The sequence below is a fragment of the Schistocerca serialis genome, chromosome 2 (genome assembly GCF_023864345.2).
Source record: "Schistocerca serialis cubense isolate TAMUIC-IGC-003099 chromosome 2, iqSchSeri2.2, whole genome shotgun sequence".
In the NCBI taxonomy this organism is placed as follows: domain Eukaryota; kingdom Metazoa; phylum Arthropoda; class Insecta; order Orthoptera; family Acrididae; genus Schistocerca; species Schistocerca serialis.
In genome coordinates, this window is record NC_064639.1 from 65317355 (window position 1) to 65335112 (window position 17758).

The window sequence follows — 17758 nt, forward strand, 5'->3', positions numbered from 1 at the left end:
CACGTGGAATGTTTCCTTCCATTATATAAACATTGACATTGTTTTGAAGATCTTCGTTGGTTTGAAAGTGCTACCCTCCTTGCCATGTCTTCATTTCAGGGAAAAGGTGTAAGTCGCTGTGTCGGGATTCTATGGCAGATGATCAAAAATGTCCTATTGAAATTGTTCAAGGAGCCGTTGGGTTGTGCAGCAGTGTGTGGACGAATGTTGTCACGGATCAACATAATTCCTGAAGTCAATATTCCTCTTCGTTTGATTTGAATGGCTCTCCGCAAGCGTTGTAAAGTTTCACAGTAAGCAGCTGCATTGATACTGGTTCCGGGCTGCTTAAACTCTACAAGCAACACACCTTTTTGGTCCCAAAACATGGTAGCCATAACCTTTCTGTTGTTGAATGTTTGTTTGAATTTTCTTGGTTTGTTTGGTGAATTTGGATGCATCCATTGTTGTGATTGTCGTTTTAATTCGTGTGTCATATTGGATCCAAGTTCATCTCCATTAACAATTTATTTCAAAAAGTTCTCTCCTTCATCATGATAACGGTCAAGGAAAATGTAAAGCTGACACCATTTGCCGACTTTTGTGGGTGTCCATCAACATTTTTGGAACCAAACGAGCACAAAGGTTTTTGTATCCTAAATGTTCAATAATGATAGAGTGTATGACAGATGTTTAAACTTCCGGAATTTCCACAGACAAAACAGCTATGGTGAAACTACGATTTTCTCTAACCATTCTGTCAACTCGTTCAACAAGGTCGGCTGTAACGACAGACTTGCGTCCTTGGCCACCTTCATCATGGATGTCATTTCGGCCTTCTTTAAACTTTTGGCACCATTCATGCACAACACCATGAAGTTATCACCGTACACTCGGCTCATTCTCTGATGAATATCTGCTGCACTATTCCCTGCTGCCTGCAGAAACCGAATTACACTTCGTTATTCACACTCGATGGGTGTAACAATGACAGCAGCCATGTTTTTGTGGCTTTAGTGCAACACAGACTGATGCCTTGAGGTCGGCAATGGCGGAGTGTGTTACTGCAACATTGACAGCATGTTAATGTGTGTTTGATTTTGAATTCTGGCTGATTTCACCATATTCTGACCTACTCTTTTACAAAGGAACATAAAATTATTTTACAAAATGTTAAGCAAACCTCAGTGGTGAACAGTGGTTTTGTCTGTATGAGTAATTCTTTATACTCTGAGAACACACAATAATAGTGATTTAATGTTGTGTGGCATAATAATTCACAAAAGTTGTAAAAAATGTTTACTACTTATCTTTATCTCTTCTTTCTAATTTTGCAGTGTTTCTCAATGGCATAATATGTCTAGAAGTATGTTCCCTGTTTAAGGAGGAGGCACCAGAATCATGATTGAGGGTACGCGCTGATGCATTGACTTTAGAAATGATATGTTCCAAAACATTTTCTCATAATTATTTGCCTCTTTTGAGCTAATGTTTCGACACGTCATAACACAGAAAATCTTGAATTACAAATACTTTTCAATAAATTTATCTTCCTTAACATCATGTTGGCTCTACCACATACTACAAAACTTTTCTCACAACTATTGAAAATGTGGTAAGTTGGTAGAGAGATCAGTGATGTATTTAGCTGCACAGAGATGTTCTTTGTAATCAATTTGTACAAACAAAGGCAATTTTATGTGTGATCTATAATTTTGATAATTGACATTATAAATTATATAAGTGATTGTAGAAAATTGATGTTTAGTATTATTACTATTATTACACGTTTTTCAGAATATTAAAATATGTTTGACACATTTTTAGTATTATAACCCTCTTTAAGAAACAACTATCCATTACATATTTTTACATCTGAATATGAACGAGTTATACTGTACCATCTGTTTGAACTAAATGAAAATGAAAAATTTATTTTGTGTGAAAAATTTCATTGATTTGGGTGGTAACTTCATTTTATATATCATGTTCTGTTCTAAAAAATTAGTGTGTCACTGACCAGCTACGTATCATGTTTTATGTATATCTAACACAAGTTTTCATTAGTTAGTGCATTCACATTGTAACAGTAACATGGATATTTAGTCTAATAATCAAATAAGTATCCAAACTTTTTGATCCAATATAATGTTAACAGCTAAATCTCATTAGAGATGGGTGAATGTATTTCAGTTTGTTAGTAAAAGGTCTGTAAATAATTTTCTCACATAACATTTTACTTAATTTTTTAAAATTTGTTTTAGGTAGCCCTTTTTCTTGCCATGTACTTGAGGCAGCTCGGGTGGTGCTGTCAGGAGAAGGTTTAGAGAAGGTTCCAGTGGCTCGAGATGCAAATTTCAGTGTGGAAGCAGATGCAAGTTTGGGTCAGCCAGAAGTGCAAGTGCTTGGTCCTTCAAGGAGAATATTGCCAGTTAATGTAAATGCACAGGGTGGTGGTCACTATTCGGTCCAGTTCACTCCAGTAGATGTAGGTATGTATTGTTCACATACTTGCCTCCGAGAACATAACTGTGCTCAACTACCCTTCATGGATGTTTCACAAAGGGTATCATCTAAACCATGAACTAAGCCTCATACAATCGTACAACACGCAGGACCATTATCTTTTAAGATTACAAGGAATGCCTTCAGATATTTTGAGTTAATTATTTTTAAAGCTTTTATGACTCAGCCATATAGATCTCAACTGCTGAGTAGCTGTATACATGTGCAGAAAATGTACATTATACTTATTGTCAGTCATTATTAATACCTCTAAGCTGCAATTGTGCTTTGTCATACCATAGACCTGTGGGTATTTCAGACCATCTTACCGGCAGGTGGCTGTTGCATTGTACACGAACCGTAATCACTGTACTTAGATTCACATTGATTCTGTTCTGCAATATTCATTAACCTCTAACTGGTTATCCAACTCCAAAAATGTGTGTCATTTTAATGTATGTTCTCTGTTGTATCACCTTCAGCCAATATTTACCACATATTTCTTTGGCTTAAATATCTTTCATTTGCTTATTTAATGTACATTTTAACAAAAATTTTAAGCTATGAGAAGATTTACAATAATGTATTATGTTAGTAGGTACTGGCTATAAGTTAATTTTGTATGTGCATACAGAATTTTGACTATAGTTCTCTGTTGTGTACAGGCAGCCACTGTCGGTACATATCCTAAAGAAATTTCTTTGTTAACTGGAAAAACACCCTATCTGAAGGTGTATGTACAAGCTCACAATAGGACCTGAATTTGGCATGAAATGCACACTAGGAATACTGCTGTCCATCTTCTGTCCAACTGTAAAGATTATATTCCACCTTTAGAACAGAGTGGAATTTAGAGAATTTTCTGCAATGTGTGTAGCAAATTGTATGTAGGTCAATCAGGTAGGGCTTTAACTACAAGACTGACTGCTTGTGAAATGAGTCGGAGACTGACAAAGAATGATTCCACCTTTTCTGAATGTGTTCTGCATGAATGCCATTGATATGATGTGTTTTATATCAATACAGATACGAAAGTCTCACATCTTTTAAAACAATATTTGTACAGCTAAGAATTGTCACTGAAGTTGTGTGACCTACCTCTTAGTGTTAAGTTATCTGATGATGGCCTAAGAACCTGAAAGCTAGTTCATAAAGAACTATAAAATAAATATTATTGTGGAACTTAAAATTGTGTATTCAAGTTATTACTTTTTGCTTAATCAGTTGAGGTTTTTAGCTCTTCTGGATGTATATGAAGTTTTATCAATGACATAAGCAGAATGTTTTACTGTCCAGGGTGAATACACATTTTTTGAGTGAGTGTTAATTGTCTTATTATTTGTATGTGTGACATGTAACTTGTAATACAATTCACCCTTGATTATGCCACACATTGGGAAGTAATAATTTAATTTCATTTACAAAACTTATGTATCTAATACCATACACTGAATTACAACCCTTCATAAACTTAGGGAGACTGTATTGAAAACAAATCAACACTCTTGGCTAGGAATGATGTTTTTGCATAACTTTGCAACCATTTTCCTTGAGGAATAAGTAGTAGATAACAAGGGATATGTTGATTATGTGCATTTCAGAATAACTCCTCAAAATTATGGAAAACTGTACTGTAATATGTACTGATATTTCAGACCCATGTGATGAAGTTTGCATGTATTTTAGGTGACCACAGTGTTGAAGTAAAGCTTGGCAATGTACATGTGGAGGGAAGTCCCTTTCTTGTGAAGGCATATGATGCTGCAAAAGTCAGAGTGACGGACATAAATTCTGGAATAGTAGGGAAACCTGTGTTTTTTAGCAGTAAGTACCTTGCATACAAATAAACATAAAGAAAATAATAATGATATTTTCATAAATTACACTTCAGACAGGCTCAAAGAGCTTTAAATGTTTGTTTGTATACATGTTCATGGAAGGAAATTAATATGTTACAGTCAATGCTAGCCAAGCTGGAGCAGGAAATTTGGAAATAATTGTTTCTGTGAATGGCAGGAATGTACCAAACTATGTTCAGTCTGAGGGAAATGCCAAATTCAGGGTGAACTTTAAACCCCAGGAAGCTGCTCCACATAGTCTGAGTGTGCGATTCAATGGTGAGCCTGTTCCAGGTAAGTTATTCTGTAAGTTATTTTGCAGTTTACATTTGTTATTATGTCCGCCCCCGGTGGCTGAGTGGTCAGTGCGACTGAAAGTCAGTCCTAAGGGCCCGGGTTCAATTCCCAGCTGGGTCGGAGATTTTCTCTACTCAGGGACTGGATGTTGTGTTGTCCTAATCATCATTATTTCACCCCCATCGACGCGCAAGTCGCCGAAATGGCATCAAATCGAAAGACATTCTTGCACCTGGCAAACGGTCTAGCCAACGGGAGGCCCTAGTCATACAACATTACATATTACTTATTGCAATACCAGAAATCAGTAATACCAGCTGCAAAAATATATTTTGTTTTATAGCCCTTATAAATAATCGAAGCACTTCTTATATGTTATGCTGTGTCATAGATTAGCTCATGACACCATGTTTACTGCAGTCTAATATAAATGCTCACTACAAATATATTCAGTTGTGGAATACCACTATGTGACTCAAAAAATGCAAATCCTCCAATAGGGAGAAAGACTGAGTGGGAGAAAGAAACAATTTACTTCAGTCTACTGGCGAGTGGCAGCATTTGGGTTTTTTAGTATGCATATCCTCAATGCAGTGGTCATGCCCCCCTCCCCCCCCACTTCCATCTCACCTTCTCCCAGTCCCCCCCTCCCTTGCTCCCTTTCCTTCCACCCCTCAGATTCTTGGTGTGGCAAAGATAAGTTCATAATTATTTATTTCCAAAGTCAGAAGCCCATTGAACAGACAATATAACATTGTATTTACATAAAACCATAATTTTCCACAATAAGATACAAAATTGATAAAGGGGTGCTGTTTAAAATTAATAATCTTCTGACAAATATTTTGCTACAGTAGGTACAGTAAATGGCCAGGTCTTTTACAGTGCATGTAGCTGGGCACAAACTAGCATCTGTGAGGTGATCAGTAGTCTATTCAACACCCAGGCTTGTATTATCATTTGGTCCAGCTCCTTTCCAGTCCGTCCGTACAGAATCTAACCAGAACTGCTATAGATTAAAGTTTCCTTAGACCAGCAATATTGTGGGATCGAAGGATATGCTGTGGACTTTTACCGTATAAGTTATTCAGAGAAGCTGGGAGAGGGAATCCATATGGCGCAGATTGTGACTCAACCATTGAAGTAGGGTGGTCAGCTCTACTCTTGGCCACAGTTTGTTGGTTGCTGTTCATTATTGTGAGCAGCTGGTTGGTGATAGTGCCCATATAAAAAGCAGTTCAAAAGTTCCATCCGACCTAGTCTATGATACGACTACAGTTTTCACTCACAGCTCTGCCTCTGATAGAATATGGTATGCCACCAACAGTAGGGGTACACCACTGACAATACTGGAATAGAATATGCTGGATGGGTGCATGAGGAAGGTCTTCCACCTGAGTATCACCCATGTGGCAACCAATTGGGAGTAGTTGTGACATAAGAGGTTTTCCACCTCTCAAAAAGTGGTTTTCCATTGCCCACCCAATTTATTGAATAGAATTGGGGAGAAGAGGAGTTTGTGGCACAACTTGACTAGAAGAAGGGATCGGTTGGTAGGACATGTTCTGAGGCATCAAGGGATCATCAATTTAGTACTGGAGGGCAGCGTGGAGGATAAAAATCGTAGAGGGAGACCAAGAGATGAATACACTAAGCAGATTCAGGAGGATGTAGGCTGCAGTAGGTACTGGGAGATGAAGAAGCTTGCACAGGATAGAATAGCATTGAGAGCTGCATCAAACCAGTCTCAGGACTGAAGACCACAACAACAAACAACAACCCAATTTATGAATTGTCCTGGTTCATCCTTGTGCCACACCTACTCCCAACCCCTTTACATATGGGTCACTAGCCCTGTGCACCAGTTCACCATATACTATTCTAGCCCTGTCCCGGGCATATCCTGTGAAAGCAGTAATATCACATGGCTACTTTGCCGTAACTTTTGAACAAACTTCTTCTCTGGATATTACCATTATTCAACTGTCTGCGTGGTCGAAGGGCAACTGTATAATTGTAGCGAAGAGCAGAGATGGCCACCTGTGTGTGGAACACACTGCTGAGCACAATGTGTTCAACTTCAATGGCTGTGCACAATGTTTGCCGTCTGGATCATACCCCGAATATCAACTTCCTTGAACTACATAATGAGGAGCCACCCTTGCGACACATTCTTCAATCTTTCTGAAAATCTCTGCTAGTCCTTTCACTGCTTCACTCCTCTCACCGCTTACATTCTACCAAGGACTTTCCATTACCATCTACACTTTGTTTCAGAAATAGAGAATGTAAATTCCGGTATGTGTTCCAATATGTATACAGTACAAAAAGTTCATTACAACATTTATCTGGAAAAGCTGTTTCTGAAGTATGGCCTTTAGATCAGTGATATTCTGTGGAACATTTTTCTTTCCGCTGGTTATTGCTTTTACAGAAGATGTTCACAATGTCCCCTCCTGCACGAATACAGGCCACACAATGTCTCATGGCCCTGAGGACACTATCCCAAATTCCAGGAGTATTGCCTATTTCCTCACAAGCTGCCACAATTCAATTCTGAAGGTGTTCCCTGTGGGGCATCAGAGGTAAATATGTTAATGAGTTTAAATCGTCCCACAACTGGAAATAGGTAGGTTTCAAATCAGGTTAGTGTGGATACCGTGCAGTCGCTGTCTGTGAATAATTCTAAGGCTGGGAAGGTGTCATTTGTAGCACACTGCTGCCAGATCCACTGGCAGAACAAAAATCGTGCAGGGTAATGTGCTGGTAACAGAACCTTTATGCTTTGCAAATGATAAGAGCACATCTGTTACTCTTGCAAGTAGTGGGTCGCGGTCATCCCCGTCGAAACCGGGAAACTGAAACTTCCCACGAGTGCACACGTGGCAGTGGAAACATTCAGATGTCTTTCGATCTGGGCATCTTTGCAGTGGGTAGCTCTGCCAATATGCAAGATGAGCCAGCACAGCATTGATGTCCAGGTCACGGTATGTAAAGTGCAATTCTTCCACCACTTGATTCGAATATACAGTATAAAACCATTTTTACCTTCCTGTAAGTAAAGTTTTCCCACCATTTATGACATTTGCTCCCATCAAATTTCATATGTCCACAATTTTAATTCACACATGATTTTGTGTTAACATATTTATAATTTTCCCACGATTTACACTTTATGAAAAATGGTTGTGGAGAAAAACTCACATAATTGACATAAAAAGATGCTGGCATGGTTTTGGCCACCAAGGTGGTGTTTACAGATTTACAGGTTAAATTTCTTGACACCAGGATGCTCTACTCAGTGGATCTGAAATGAGAAATGGGTAAAAGTTGGAACAATTCGTACCACACCTTGTGCCACTGCCAAGGTCGACTCGACTCAGTGGCTGATGTGAGTAACTAGGTTAGTTCGAATAAAGATATCTTGACAGTCACAACTATTTCCATTTACTACACATGCATAGCTTCACAATTGTTGTGATCATCACGACACCTTTGTCGAACCATATTTAGTACATTTTGTCATTTGGCCACTTCTAGTGCTAATTGACACCTTCACTGACAAGGCGTTTCTCAGATGTTTTTTGTTTAAACACAGCACCAGTTAAGTATTTTTTCATGCTTAGCAATACATGTTTCAAGAATTTATTCTCATTGCCAAGTCCAGTATTTATGTATGTATTTTTTGTGATGTTTCACAGACAGACAGTGTGAGTGATAGTTTGCATATGTGTGGTTTTCTGTACAACTGAGGAGCCACATTACCTTATAACCTCAAAAAGATGACTACAATGCAAGAGATACAGAACGACACTTAGGCAGACACCACACACAAAATATATCTTTGCACTTGACAATGAGAAAAAATTCACAAAATGCGTCATACTAAGCATGAAAAAATACGTAACTGGTGCAGTGTTTTATTATTTAAATAGTGAATGACAGCTGCAGACTTTCCAAAAACATCGATTATGTTGTATAAATTTAAGTCAGACGTTTCTACTTGCCAGACAATTACCAGTTCCAGTTAATCAGCAGTTTTTAGTAGATAATAAATATTTAGAAGGTAATAAACCTTCTAATACCATACATAAACTGTGAAAATACAAAGGTGGATCCTATGTGTAACTTTTATTGCTTAAAACATTATTTCCCACATTTCACATTTTCCTGCAGTATTCATCATATTTTTTAAAGTCCCTTGAAAAGTTTAAAAGTGGAGTTCCACTGTATGTGTAATATCAGACACAGCATTCAGTGTAGCCTTCACCTCAGAAACCAGCTGTCCTATTAATATTGTCTGCAACAGCAAGCACCTGTTAGAAGAAAAACATCTCTGATTTTGAATCCCGCGGCGCGGGAACTAAGTGTTTCGACGAGTGTTGTGACGAACTTCGTTTACATATGGTAGTACGTACCTCAAAGTATGCCCTCAATTTTTGAACCACCCTGTATGCCAGGTAGTTTCACTGACTTGAGTGAGCAGAAGACTATGGACCTGAATACAGTTATGGTTCCACAGGCAACTGCAACATTTTTCCATGAAGGCATTGACTACTGTGGCTCACAGTAGGACAAATGTCGTAACAGTTATGTTAATTACTTTTTGAAATAATAAAGTGTATTTACTTTTCCATCTGCCTCCTTTTCATTTGGCTGCCCATTACATATTTGAAAGAGAGCAATTTCAGGGAAGTGATAAGAGTGGACACTGAGAAAGAAAAAACTTTAGATGGTGGAAGTGACATGAAGATTGTCATTTCCTCCCATTTCGTGCCTGAATCCTGAGCACAGGAGTATTGTCCCTCACACTGCTTCTAATGTTGACACAGTGCTGAAAATGTAGATTCAGTTGGATGCTGCTGCTTTTTACCTCAGAAAGGTACATAACCCAGTGTTTTTCAGAGCTTTCTGTTACTCTCACATATAATTGAATAAACTGTAAATAACCACAAAAATCTTCCAGCCAAAATGGTGTTTTGCTGTCTTTCCCTGTCTTCCAGCTACCTTAGTGTGATTTTTAGGCTCCGTCAAATTGTGATGCATTTTAATTTGATCATCTTCTGTTCAACTCTGTCGTGCCAAATTAGCTAGCATGTGATTTGTGCATGAGTACTATTTACATAACTGTAAATCAGTTGGTCTCCTGGTATGCCAGTCAGCTTGAGCTGCTTCACAACAGGAATTTTTTGTTTTAGTGAAAAATCTGAAATATGCCTCATTATTTGCTTCTCTGTGGCAGGTTCTCCGTTTACCTGCAAGATTCTTGACTCCAGCCAAATTCTGGTGTCAGGTTCTGCATTAAAAATGTCTCCCCTCGGCCGCTCGGCAGTTCTCATTGTCGATCCTCAGTTACCGGCTGCTGACTTGGGCACTTGTGACGTCACAATTGCTTCCCCTTCAGGACAGACTACTACTGCCAGAGTGACAAAGACAGATAAATTTATTGCAGAATTCACCCCACTTGAAGTAGGTAAGTAAAGAATGTCAGGTAACTGTCAGACACTTGTAAATCACTCTGTACTTTGGCATTGACAATTCTGATACATGTCTGCACATTTACAGGACGGCACAGTGTGTCTGTAATGCTGGATGGGGAACCAGTGAGAGGTAGCCCTTTTGCCTGCAACATTTATGATGTTAGCAAGGTCAAAATCTCAGGACTTGGACCATCTAAGGTAATCAGACCACAAATCAATTAATGACAGTGATTTGATAATTATTTTTAAGTAATGGAATCCTCTTTCACACAAAGGTTGAATTGGATAAAAACATAGAAACAAATAATTAAGAGAATATGTTTAGATGATTTATTATATATAACCATAAACATGGCAATAACCATAAAAATAGCAAATGAGTTCATGATGATGTATTTCATATTTTATCACTAGTCGTACAGTTCCCAAGTGTCTAGGGCTGTGTGTGTAATTTTTGCAGTAAAGTTGCCTTTTGTAGTTGTCAGATGTATATTTTACCAATGCCAGTGGTTTCCAAGTTCCGCACTGCTCCCAGTGTGTCGAGAACCACTGCAACCATTCTTACTGGTTTACATTGGAGTAGTTGTAGTTTGTCCTCATATCAGATAAGTTTTTCAAGTTCGTTTCTTGTCGATTCTGCTATTACCAGAGGTATCAATGTCAGTGATGTGCACTGTACTCTTCTGCACAGTTGTAGTATTGTGTTCCTGCATTTTATTGACCTGAAGCCGAAAATTGCATAGTAATTTGCCACGTTCGCTCTCTAGTATTTTTTGTGGCTTACACTGGCAGATGGTAATCTGCAGATTATTCATGCCACATTATTGTGCCTGTGTACAGATCAGTCTGTGTGATCATTCTGCAAAAGTCCAAAATTTGGTCAGTTGTTTTGTCAGCTTCATTGCAGAGTATGCACTTTGAGACTTTTGCTGATTTCTCAACTCTGGCTTTGATAGTATCATTTCTGAGGGCTTCTTCCTGAGGAATCAGTCCTTCAATTTCTTTTTTTAGGGTTCCATTCGTCAGCCAACACTAGTCTTTTGTTTATCTATTTTGACTACAATCTTCTCCAAAAACTACTAATGCATTGCTTTATTGTGCAGACTGCCAGTCGCAATTGGAATACAGCTATCCAGTATTGATTCTCAGTTTGCAGTACCTTGAGAAATTTTCAGCTCTTGGCTTCAGTCAGAGCTGACTCTTTGCAGTCTTCCACATAGTCCGTCAATGTATACTTCTCTTCTTCCATTATCTACCTTGCTTGCAGGAATCCTCTACCACATGCCTTTCTGGGCAAGTGCAACCTGTCGACATCGCTTTCAGGGGTAGAGTGCATTGTGAATTGTCATAAGTTTTCTTATTTTTCTGCTCAGAATACATTACTCTACTTTTGTCAATCTCACAATGTCTGCAGTGTGTTGATGATAATGGCCCAGGTATTGAGTGCCTTGATGGTTGGGGATGATTGTGCACTTTTCAAAATTTTTGTGACCCGTTTGTTTTCTCTTTGATGATCACGTTTTTTACATGCCCATGTTTGTTGTTGTCCAGCTGGAAAATTCTTATGTATTTGCAGCCTTCTGGCTGTTGGTGCATGGCTGTTTGTCCTAGAACACTTTTTGAGAATTTGCCCTTCCTTAGCGCCAGTGAGATGCACTTGCATATGCTGCATTCCTTGCTAATGTCGTTATTGAAAATTCAGACCATAAACATCAGAGACTCGAATTAAATTTCAGATTTCCGTACAGCTTAGTCATCCATAGCCATAGCAGGTACCTGACCCTTTTTTTTTTTGCTCTCCATCCATTCCAGATAGCAACAGCTGTAGGAGACCTGAAAGTATTAGTGTAAAATCCAAAGAAATGCCCCCAACAGCAAGAGTATTAAAATCTTAGTTGTAAACTGTCAAAGTATTCACAACAAAATGCCAGAGTTTGAAGCACTCCTGAAATGCTGTAAGATTGACATTATACTAGGTACAGAAAGCTGGGGGGGGGGGGGGGGGGGGGGAGAACCCAACATAAAACAGATAGTTTGGAACACCACTTAATGATGGAAATATTGTCACATAGAAAAGGTGTAATTAGATGAATGATGAACACTAACTTCACTTAACAAATGTTTATTCAGCACTTGCACGTACAAGTGTGTGGAGTGAACTGCCTCCGGCCAGAACACATACAGTATATTTACAGCTACAGAACATTCCAGTACAATGATTCTTGACATTCGTGGATACTTCTAGAATGTACTCGAACCGAATATAGAAATTAAAATTGTACAGTCCAGATGAGCTTTGAACTCATGACCCTCCATGCAACAGTTTAGTATCATAACCACTACACCACGGTGCTGCTCAGCTCCTTCTGCGACATTGCTCCCTCCTTAAGAGAACAGCATCTCGGTGTTATGTCCTCCTAGTCCGGGAACGAGTCATCAGCCCTGTATACTCCGACTCCCGATGGCTGATGCTCTCCTTGGCGGTGATCTTTTTAGAACTTCCTTTTCTGCTATACTCTTCGTCACCTTTATGTTTGTTGCCTCTCGCTGGAGCTTCGAATTTACTCTAGGTGGAGGATCCTTGTAGGGCTTCATTCAAAGGACGTAGACTGTATCTCTGATCTTTCGTCATATTGTGTCAGAGTCGAAATCTTCAGCTTCATAAGTAACATGACAGCTGTCTTACAACCTGATAAGGTCTAAAGTAGTGCCTGAGGAGCTTCTCAGAGAGACCAACCTTCCGAACAGGAGTGAAGATCCAGACGAGGTCACCAGGATGGTAGACAACAGGACGGTGGCTTGCGTCATACCTTTGGCCGTCATTTCCTTGAGCCTGCAGTGTGCGGAGTCGAGCTAACTGCCAAGCTTCCTCAGCTCTGGTTAACATCTGGCCAATGTAGTTGTCATCCACATCATCAGGATGTAATGGAAACACACTGTCCATCGTCGTAGTCGCCTCATGCCCATGCACCGGGAAAAATGGTGTAAATCCCGTGGTGTCTTGTTTGGTGGTGTTGTAGGCAAACGTCAAGAAAGGTAGCACCTCATCGCAGTCACTCTGCTCAATATTGATAGCATGTCGGCCAAGGTCTTACTAAGGCGTTCAGTAAGCCCGTTACTTGGCCGATGGTAGTCAGTCATCAAGTGATGAGTAATGTTGCACCGACAGTTTATCTGTGTCACAAGATTCGATTGAAAAACTTTCCCTCGATCCATGGTGAACAACCCTGGGGCACCGTGTTTTAATACAATGTCTTCCACGATGAATTTGGCTACCTCGGATGCTTCAGCTATTTTCACAGATTTTGTAATGGCATAAGGTGTCAGGTAATCAGTGCAAACAATAATCCATCTATTGCCACTAGCAGACATTGGAAATCATCCGAGGAGGTCAATCCCAACACACTGGAAAGGCGTTTTGGCTGGTGGAATTGGTATTAGTCAGCCATTTGGTGTCTGAGGAACTGCCTTTCTCCTCTGGCACTCTCGACAGTGCGGCACATAGTGACGGACACTCCTAAATAAACCTGGCCAGAAAAATCTCTTGCGGATTCTAATGTAGGTCTTAATAAATCCTAAATGTCCGGCCTCAGGTGTGTCACGGAATTTCTGTAGAACATCTAAGCGCATGTGTTTAGGAATCACTGGTAGCCACCTCTTTCCAAATGGATCAAAGATTTTCTTGCAAAGTTGTCCATTAACTGCCTTAAATTGTCCTTTCACATCCTCTGACCGATTTAAGGCAAGCATAATTTGAGATATCTTGGCATCCTTCGCCTGCTCAGCAGAGATATCCTGGAGTGCAGCGAGACAGTCACTATCTTCACATCCTTCGCCTGCTCAGCAGAGATATCCTGGAGTGCAGCGAGACAGTCACTATCATCACCAAAGTCTTGATGGTCTTGCACAGGGTTTCTTGAGAGACAGTCGGCATCTTGGTGTTTTCTTCCACTTTTGTATACTATGGTAATGCCATACTCTTGAAGACGTAGTGCCCACCTGCTGAGTCGTCCTGTTGGATCCTTAAGACCTGTCAGCCAATAAAGTGAATGATGGTCTGTAACAACTGCGAATGGCCTTCCATAGAGATACTTTCAAAATTTGCACATGGTCCAGATCACAGCGAGACATTCTCTTTCTGTAGTTGAGTAGTATCTCTTGGCTTTTGTAAGTGTCCTAGAAGCACTTTCTCTTTTGCATGCAAAATTTGCACCAGAACAGCACCGATCCCATACCCACCGCCATTGTGTGTACTTCTGTAAGCTCTCTCTCATCATACAGACCAAGTACAGGGTCAGTCGTCAGAGCGTTTCGCAGCACATCGAAAGAATCTTGTTGAGCATCACCCCAGATAAATTTAGCATAAACTTTTAACAACTCTTGGAGTGGCCTGGCTTTGATACAAAAGTCTTTGATAAAATGACTGTAATAAGAACATAATGTGAGGAAGCTTCTCAAATCTCTAATACTTTTAGGAATAGGGAATTTCGTCATAGATCTCACCTTTTCTGGGTCTGGCTGCACACCTTTGTTTGACACAAGGTGTCCAAGTATTTTGATTTCTTTTGCTCCAAAGAGACACTTCCTTGGATTAAGTTTCAGTCCGCCTTGTTGGCGACGCTTAAGAAAGGCCCTCAGTCTTTTTATATGTTCATCAAATGTCTCTGAGAACACTGTAATGTCATCAAAATAACAAAGACACATCGTCCACTTCAGGTGACTTAGAAGATTATCCATCATTCATTCAAAAGTTACTGGTGCATTACACAAACCAAACAGCATTATCTTAAACTCATACAGGACCTCAGGGGTTATGAATGCAGTTTTCTCACCATCAGCCTCATCTACTTCGATTTGCCAGTATCCCAAGTACATGTCCATGGTTGAGAAAAACTTAGCCCCCTTCAGACAATCTAGTGTATTGTCAGTTCGTGGTAGAGGGTAAACATCCTTTTTAGTTATCTTATTAAGCTTCCTCTAATGAACATAAAAGTGTCAACTGCCATCCTTCTTCCTGACAAGGACCACTGGTTATGACAATGGGCTCTGCGAAGTCTGAATGGTGTCATTCATCATCATTTTCTCTACCTTGTCGGATTATTCGATGTTCCATTGCTGACACAAGGTATGTTCTCTGGCTTATTGGTTGATGGTCTCCACTGCTAATCTGGTGCTTCACTGTTGATTTGTCTAATTTGCTCTTCACCTGCGGATTGAAGCATTCTTGTGAATGTCAAGTAGCTTCTTCTGTTGTTCCTTAGTGAGATCTGGTGATAATCGAGCTAGAAGATCGTGTCTCGTAGTGATAGTGCTAATTTCGCCCACAGACTCAGGATGGGAGGTTTCTATGACGCTGAGCTGTTCTTCAATTAACAGCTCAGTGTTTGCTACGCACATGTGTCTGGGAAGGATCTGCGGTTCTCGGCGACAGTTAACTATCCACAATTCACCGAATCCGTCCTTAAAAAGAGATCACAGAGGCTGGGATGACGAAGTTATTCTTCAGTGGTACGCTTCTCTTACATTCCACTACAAGATCCATGGGTTGATGCATGATATGACATGTGAAAGTTACCTATCTAGTGCTGAGTGAAGGAATGATCACTCCATCCAGCACACAGTCTCCATAAACTCAGATGCGCGTCTTCCTGTCCACAGTATCTCATCTTGTCTAGCATAATCTTCGAGTGACCACAGTCTATAATTGCCTGAGAAGCTTTCAAAAAATCCCATCCGAGAATCATGTCATGACAACACTCTTATAAGATGATGAATTCTGAGGGCTGTATATGGCCTTTTGTACCCACATGTATGGTACATCTTCCTGTAGATTTTACATATTTCCCATTAGCCACCTTCAGCAGAGATGTTTTGCTGTCGACGAATACAGTTTTCTGCAACTGGTGACGGAACTTTTCCAAAATGACTGAATATGATGCTCCAGAGTCCACGAGAGCTTGGGCTGGTCAGCTGTCCATGAGGATATCGACGTAGTTTCATATCATTTTTGTAGTGATCGACGGCGGAGGATTTTTTTTCTACGGCGGCCTCACCTCCAAGGAAGGCCGCACCCTTTAGTTTTCCAAGTTGCGGCGGGTAGGTGATCGGCTGGAGCTTCTAAACAGCGATGGAGACTCTGATCGTAATGTTATGGAGCGTCCTCTCCAGCGGCTATCTTGCGGCGATGGTAACCTACGTCGTCCTACACCCACATCTTCTTGTTAATCTTTGTCGTACAGGAGTTGGCATCGGCTAAGATCGGTTTGCTGTTTTCTGGCACAGGTGTCATCAAATATCTGCCGCCTTTCTCCACAATAGCGCACCACATGTCCCGGTCGTCCACAGTGGAAACATACTGTCGGTTATCCTGGGTCCTCCAGACGTCAGTCTTCCTTGGTGCCCAAACAGGTTCCTCATGCGGCATTGTAGGAACGTAACTTCGCGTGGGTCTCGACTTTTTCACCGTTTTAAAGGGAATTGGAGGAGGAGAGATTGGGTTCAATGTCTGCTCCACTTCCTCCCTTATGACCTCTTGAAATGTCTCGGGTTTTTGTTTGCTATGCAATCCAAGTGCCTTCTGAACTTCCTCTCTCACTATCTGATGAACACTTATGAAATCAGTTTCTTCCTCTGTCACAGACATCGATATGACATTTGGAAGCTGTTCAAACTTCTTGTGTGTAATTCTTTTTTGGTGCATTGTCTCGATATATTGGCACCATTTTATGAAGTCGTCTTCTGTTGAAACCTCCTTCAGGAGTAGGGGTTGATACATGTCCTCAGCAACACCGTTCATGAGATGTGCAACCTTATCTTCCTCCTCCATTCTAGGATCCGCTATTTTACACAGCTCCAAGACGTCTTGAATGTAGGATGCTATAGTTTCTCTGTAGGATGCTGTAGTATCTCCTGGACGCTGTGCCCTGCATTTTAATTTATCTTCAGCCTTGCTCTTCTGTCTTTGTGTGTTGCCGAAATACTTGTGCAGTTCCATCTCGAATACTTCCCAGCTTGTGAACTTCTCCTCGTTGTCCTCATACCATTGCTTGGCAGTGCCCTCTAAGTAGAAAAATACGTTAGCCAAACACACGCTCATATACCTTCAGCCACTTGTTTGGATCTTGGCTATCGTCACCAGAGAACCCGGAAGAATGTCTCATGTGGTGGCACACAGTTGCTGTCATTGTAACATCCTCTTCTTCTTCTTTCTCTGGTAGATTGTGATCTGCTGAATATGGCTCGAACTTGGGTTTCTTGCCACGTAAACGGTGGCTCTGTTATGGCCTGATGTTAGCCACTGTGTCGTCAATAATGTGCGCTGTCACAAGTTCCAATACCCAGGGTCTCCACCAGAATAATGTCACATAGAAGAAGGCATAATAAGATGAATGACAAACACGAACTTCACTTAACAAAGGTTTATTCAGCACTTGCACATACAAGAGTGCGGAGCGAACTGCCTCCGGCCAGAACACATTCGGTATATATACAACATTCAAGTACAATGATACTTGACGTCTGTGGATTCTTCTAGAATGTACTCGAACCAAATATAAAAATTAAAATTGTAGAGTCCAAGTGAGCTTTGAACTCACGACCCTCCATGCAACAGTTTAGTATCATAATCACTACACCATGGTGCTATTCAGCTTCTTCTGC

General features: G+C 40.4%; 1 protein-coding gene across 1 annotated transcript in view; it reads left to right on the forward strand.

Moving 5' to 3' along the window:
* The window catches only part of LOC126456767 (filamin-A), an 885319-nt gene that overhangs the window by 688770 nt on the left and 178791 nt on the right, over positions 1 to 17758 (forward strand). The window contains exons 30-34 of the mRNA XM_050092525.1: positions 2244 to 2471; positions 4171 to 4308; positions 4443 to 4616; positions 9862 to 10092; positions 10185 to 10297. Coding sequence (XP_049948482.1) covers positions 2244 to 2471; positions 4171 to 4308; positions 4443 to 4616; positions 9862 to 10092; positions 10185 to 10297 — 884 coding nt within the window. The remainder of the gene's footprint in view (positions 1 to 2243; positions 2472 to 4170; positions 4309 to 4442; positions 4617 to 9861; positions 10093 to 10184; positions 10298 to 17758) is intronic.